The 6,355-nt window shown below is 63.0% G+C and overlaps 1 protein-coding gene across 1 annotated transcript; it reads right to left on the bottom strand.

Annotated features, from left to right (window-relative positions):
• Positions 1 to 3,001: 3,001 nt before the first annotated feature.
• Positions 3,002 to 6,006, bottom strand: RBM15B (RNA binding motif protein 15B). The gene is given in 3 exon segments (XM_074198080.1): positions 3,002 to 3,730; positions 3,732 to 5,678; positions 5,680 to 6,006. Coding segments are annotated over 3 exon segments (2,901 nt in total). The 3' UTR covers positions 3,002 to 3,103.
• Positions 6,007 to 6,355: the final 349 nt, after the last annotated feature.

Genomic DNA, 6,355 nt, shown 5'->3' with positions numbered 1-6,355 from the left:
TGCTTTGAGCAGGTGTCTTCCTCTCTCAGCCCATTTCCTCAGCTTTAAAAGGAGAGGGTTGGTGCATATGATTTCTAAAGTTTCATCTAGTTCTAATTAAGTTTTGGGATTACAACTCTGAAATCCTGTAAGGTTCCTTCAGCCAACAATAGGACTTAACTGTCTCTGAAATGTGGCTGGTTTAGAAGAAGCTTGGAAACAGATCCCATGAGGATGGCAAATGAGAAGTGATGTCTCCCATCAGGAAAACTGGGTTTGGTTGACTTGACTACAGCCCCCTAGAGTTATCCACCCCAGGGACACAGCCCCAGTGAAGGGCTGAATAAACACCTTCCTACCTCTCCCTTAGCTTGTCTGAGCTACCAAAGACCTGAGGCCACAAATCTAATCTACCCAAAAAGAAAGAATACAATTTATAGATTCCTTTTAGTAATGAACTATCAGTAATATTAAAAAAAACAACCCTTAAGTCTGACACAATTTTCTTTGCAGCAGCAAGATAGACCTCTAGCTTTGAGTTCTAGAGATGGGCACTGATAGAAGTCTGAAGTCCAGAGTGCTTCTACTGCCAGGGTGCTGCCCAAAGGGACCACTAGTGGGATTCAGACATAGCTAGGGAAATGGGGGAAAAGATCTGGTCACTTGAGAAAGAAGTACCAGAAGAGGACCTCCAGTGAGGAGCAGCAGAGTGGAGGTTAGATGGGTTACCCTGAGAAGGAAGAGTAAGATGAATGGCCTTTTCAGTTCAGTAGAACTTGGTTCCAAATCCCGGGTCACCCTTGAAGCCTGGTAACCCTCATCTTGCACAGATAAAGGAGAGGTCCTAAAGCTTGTCTTATTTGGAAGCTGTCTGGGTGCTTTTGGTCCTAAGCCTGGCAGTCCAGCATGGGCTGGCCTTGACCGTCCTCAAGGACACAGCCACAGCAGCCCAGCCCACGTTCTGCTCTCATGTCCCTGAGGGAGGGCTGGCTTTTCAGCTTCCACTTCCAGCATGCCTGAGCTTGGTGTTCCTAATTATTTGCCAACTGCAGCCGATCCCTAGCTGCCTGCTGGAATAAAGGGTTCAGGCAAAGGATTTTGTTGTAGCCTCGGCTCTCTAAAATTGTGAAAAATAAATTCTGAAACCTGGAATTCCTTGATTATTCCTGAACATGCCCTGGGACTCGGTTTCCTTCTTGAGATTTGCTCTGGGAGGAAAGCCTTAACAAGGCCTTGTTTCCTGAGAAGTTTCAGGTTCATTGACATGAATACCAGATGGCCAGAGTACAAAGGGAAAAAAACCCCCAAAACAAGCCTCCAGAGACTTTTTCTTAGTGGTTATTAAGCACTCACTTTGTAAAGAATTCCCTCCACAGTGACTGACAGGCAGTGTAGATCTAGCCTACCTGGCTCTGGGGTGCAGGGTTGGCACTTTGAGCTTGGGTTTTTGCCCCAGTGTTAACGTTCTAGTGGGCAGGAATCTTTGGCGCTTTTCAGGACTTAAAGAGATGGTAAATAGGGAGGCTTGCATTTTAAAGGGTTGTTTTGTTTTACTTCACTACAGCCTCATTTCAAAAAGCTGCAGACCATAACTCTAGCCTAGTATTTGCTTAGCAACTGCTGCCAACTTCACTGAGGACAAGCTCCTCTGCAAGGCCAGAGGCCAGGGCTGCACTGAGCCTTTTGGTAGTGAAGAATAGAGAGGGAGGCCATGAGCTGCTTTCAAGAGAACATTTAATCACAGACTTACTAAAAAGACTTTCAGATCCCCCCCCCTCCCAATCATTGCCCTGGTTCTGCTGCCTCAAGTCTCATTCTAAGCTGCCAGAAGGCAGGTGTGTGTTGGTGGCTCCTTGGGTTTGACACAACCTTGTAGGTCTGATCAGTGCTGGTTGATTCGGTTAGTAGTGGATGGTTTGGTGCTACACAATGCAGTTTACTGTATGCTTGTTTCCCAGTGGCTCCTGAATTGCTAAAGATTTAATCTAGAACTCTTAAACTCATACCTCCACAGCTCAGACACTTTGGTGGCTCCACCCTCCATGACCTATCTTAGCAGAAGCTCCTAAGGGTGATTGAGTCCTTTGGCTAGATGGGCAAGTGATTTCACAAGTGGAACTTAAAGATTTTTTTTTCTTCCTTGGATCTGTAGGTCAAGGATTCCTTGAGAAGGTTCCCTAATCCTTGCAGTTCATGCTCCTGTACATAAACCAGTAGCTACATTCTGACTCTACAACCAAGTCTGTCCCCAAAGCAAAAGTGACCAGGGAAGCTGATGTGTCTTTGGTCCTCATGTTCTAGTTGGAAAGAATTACTTGAAGAACTAACTTTCTCCTCACCTACAGATTACAGGAAAGTGAGCTTTTGAGGGTGATTTCTAGCAGATTCACCAATACACGGGGCAAAAAGCATCACGTGCTTTCTTCAAGGTCTTGAAATGAGGCAGGTTCTATTAACACCTGAAGTGCTTCGAAATGGTATCTATACTCTTTAAGAGCAGACCTCCTAGATGGGGGGTGGGGGGAGCAGCAGCAGTTTTTTGTGAAGTGGTGGGTGAGACACACTGGGGTCTTTGTGGCTGTTCTAGGGCCAGAACAGAGGTGTGGGTGCTGGGCCGTGCATGCTCTATGCTAGTCACGATAGCTAGAGATTGAGGTGAAGTCACTACAGGCCCCAAAGTAGATCAGGACTCGATCCAGCTTTGTGTAAGAAGGCCGGGCTCGGAGGCAAGGGGTGTATGTGGCCGTGTGGGGGTGGGTGGTTTCTTGTGCAAGTAATGGGAAACCTCCAAGGCCACATGCTCCATGGCCACACCAGGGTCTGCATTAAACCAGTACACTGCACAGGGTTAAAAATGGATCCTTGGACAAAGGCTTTACTGACAACTCTCCGTACAGTTAGTTAAAAAATAAAATACAGAACACACTGGAAAGTGTTTCATACATTAGAAATCAATAAAATGGGAATACCTTCAAATGGTCATAAAAAAAAAATTGAGTTTTGGTGGAGGTGGGGCTTTTGGCCTTCACCAAAGCAACCATAATAAACTGAGCGGGAAAGCCAAACCGAGAGCAGAATCGGCGTGACACAAAGAAAAGACGAGGTGGGGAGAGGCCGGTTTCGGCTAGGCAGTGTCTCTCACTATGACTATGACCATATGCTCTTCCTCGAGCTTCCCCAGTGTCCTCAGCGCCGACTGGAGGTACTGCTGGGAGAAGTCGCAGGGCGGGAAGGCGTAGAGCATGCCCGTGCTGTCTCTGCCCTTGGTGCCCCCCACCGGCAGGCTGATGACCCCCGCGGCCTGCTTCTGTTTCAAGTACGACACCAGGTTCCTGAGAAGCCTCCGCTGCAGGCCGGGCTCCACGGCCGGGGCCGCCTCGGGCCCGGGCGCTCCCGGGGAGGCCTGCGTGGCCAGAAGCACCGCGTAGCCGTTGGGGCTGCCCTGCTTGATCCTGCGCGTCACCTCGTCCAGCTTGGGCTGGTCCAGGCGCAGCCGCTGGGCGATCTTGAGCTGGGTCAGCTTGCCGCCCGACGCGTGGTCCCGGAGCAGGCCGCCGATCACGGCCAGGTCCCCCTCCAGGACGTGCATGCGCGTGGGGAAGCAGCTGTTCTTGAGCACCAGGAGCCCGTTCCAGCCCAGCTGCAGCGTCTGCGCGTACTCCGACAGGCTGCGCAGCCTTCTGGCCTCGGCCTTGGGCTCCTCGGGGGGCCGGGGCTCGGCCTCGCCGCCTCCCCCGCCGCCGCCCCCCGCCGCGGTGGTTGCGCTCGGCGTCCCTCCGCCGGGCCGGGTGGCCGTCGGCCGCCGCCCTCTCGTCCGGCCCGTGGCGGTGGTTGGGCAGGGGGTCGGCGGGCTCCTTGTCGGCCGCGGCCTCGCCGCCGTGGGGGTCCCTGCGCGGCCGCTCCGGGCTGCGCTCCGAGGCCGGGCCCCCGCCGCGCCCGCGGCCCCGGTCCTCGTAGGGGGAGTGCGCCGAGCGGCCGCGCTCCCCGGACAGGCTGCGGCGCTTCCGCCGCTCCTCCCAGGGCTTGGAGGCGCCGCGGTCCCCGTCGCTGCCCCAGCGGTCCCCGCTGCGGCTGCGCGCCGCCCGGCCGTAGCCCTCCAGGCTGTTCCTGCGCTCGGCGCCCTTGGCCGGCCCGGCCCAGTCCGCCTCCGCGAAGCCCCGGTCCCGCTCCGAGTAGAGCAGGTGCGGCGGCGTCCGGTCCCGCACCCGCAGGTCGGCCTCGGGGCCCCGGTGCCGCGCGTAGCCCTCGGGCAGCAGCTCGTAGTGCGCGGCCAGGGCGGCGGCCGGGCCCGGCGGAGGCGGCGGCGGCGGCGGCGGCGCGTAGCGCGCCTCCTCGGCCTTGGCGAAGTCCACGCGCAGCCGGCGGTCCGGGCCGCCCAGCGGGAAGCCGCGCATCTGCACGCAGGCGGCCTGGGCCGCGTCCAGGCTCTCGTACTGGATGTAGGCGAAGCTGTCGCCCTTGACGTGGTCGATGGTGCGGATGCTGCCGAAGCGGTCGAACTCGCGCGCCAGCGCGGCCAGGGAGGTGTTGGGGCCCAGGCCGCCCACCCAGAGGCGCGTGGTGGGGTTGGCCTTGCCGTAGCCGATCTTGATGGGGTTGCGGCCCACCACGCGGCCCGACATGGCCACCTTGGCGCGGTGCGCCATGTCCAGGTTCTGGAACTTGAGGAAGGCGTAGGCGCCGCCCTGGCCGCGGGCTGGCCGCTTGATCACCACCTCCTCGATGACGCCGTACTTCTCGAAGGCGCGGCGCAGCTCCGCCTCCGACACGCCGTGGTCCAGGTTGCCGATGAACAGGTTGCGCGTGGCGCGCTGGTCGTCCTCGGGCATCAGGTCCTCCTCGCAGGCGGCCGGGTAGGCGTAGGGGCGGCCGCGCTCGTCGTACAGCCCGTAGTAGTCCAGGGCCCGGTCCCGGGACAGCCCCGCGGCCGCCGCGGCGGCGTCCAGGGCGAAGGCGGCGGCGGCGGCGGCGTGGCGGGCGCGGGGCTCGCGCAGCGGGGCGGCGCCCACGGGCGACAGCGAGCGCTGCTTGTACTGGTAGCCGCCGTGCAGCGGCAGGTAGCCCAGCGCCTCGGCCGGGGCCGGGGGCCCGGGGGGCGGCGTGCCGGCCGCGGCCCCGGCGCCGCCCCCGCCGCTGCGCCGGCCGCTCCCGCCCCCGCCGCCGCCGCCCCCGCCGCCGCGCAGGTACACGGGCTCCACCTTGAGCGGCCGGTCGTACAGCAGCAGCTGGCGCGCGCGGGCGTGGTGGCGGGCATCGCGGGCGTCCTGCGGGTGGCGGAAGTTCACGTAGGCCACGCGGCCCAGCTCGGGCGTGTGCGACAGGCGCAGGCTGATCTCCCCGAAGCGCTTGAACTGGTGGAAGAGGCGGTCCTCCAGGTGCTCGGCCGGCAGCGCGGGGCTCAGGCTGCTGATGAGCAGCGTCTTGTACTCGGGCGGCGGCGCGGGCGCGGGCGGCGGCGGCGGGGCCGGGGCGGGCGCGGGCGGCTCGGGCGGCGGCGGCGGCGGCGGCAGCGGGGACGCCCCGGGGGACGCGGCGGACGCCGAGCCCGACTCGCCCTTGGCGCGGCCGCCGCCCGCGCCGCCCCCCGAGCGGCCGGAGCCCGAGCCCGAGCCGCCCGCGCGGTGGTTGGCGTCCCCGGAGCCGCGGCCGTCGCGGTGGCCCCCGCCGCCCCCCGCGCCCCCCGCCGCCGCCGCCGCCGCCCGAGCCGCCGCCGCGGGGCTTGTCGCGGGCCCGGGCCGGGGCCTGGTGCTTGGCGGGGCCGGAGCCGGAGCCGGAGCCCGAGCCGGAGCTCTTGTGCGCGGCCCGCCGGCCCCCGCCGCCGCCCGCCTCGGGCTCCCCGCGCTCCCGCTCCCCGCGCTCCCCGCGCTCGCCGCGCTCCCGCTCCCCGCGCTCGCCCCGCTCCCGCTCCCGCTCCCGCTCCCCGCGCTCCCGCTCCCGCTCCCGCTCCCGGGGCCGCTTCGCCGACGATGACGACGCCGCCGCCCCGCGGGCCCCCGGGCTCGAGTCGCGCTCGCTCTGCCGCTTCATGGCGCCGAGGCCGGCCGGGCCGGGTCCCCTCCCTCACAGCGCGACCGGGCGGCGGCGCGGGGGCGGCGGCGGCGGCGGGGCCGGAGCGGGAGCCGGAGAAGGAGGCGGCGCCCCCCGGGCCGCCATCTTGGACAAAAGGACTGAGCGCGGCGGCCGCGGAAAGGCGGGGGAGGAAGGGGAGGGGACGGGGACGGCGACAGCGCGCGGCTGCGTCATCAGAGCGCGCGGCCGGGCGCGGGGGGGGGAGCCCTCCGCGCCCCGTCACTCCCCCCCCCACTCGGGCGGGCGGGCCCCGCGCCCCCTGGCGGCCGCGCCCGGCCCCTGCGCCCCAAGGTCCGCCGAGGCCTCG

This window comes from Macrotis lagotis, chromosome 8, assembly GCF_037893015.1.
Source record: "Macrotis lagotis isolate mMagLag1 chromosome 8, bilby.v1.9.chrom.fasta, whole genome shotgun sequence".
Classification (NCBI taxonomy): domain Eukaryota; kingdom Metazoa; phylum Chordata; class Mammalia; order Peramelemorphia; family Peramelidae; genus Macrotis; species Macrotis lagotis.
The sequence above is the reverse complement of the archived record's forward strand: the minus strand, read 5'-3'. Positions and strand labels throughout refer to the sequence as shown.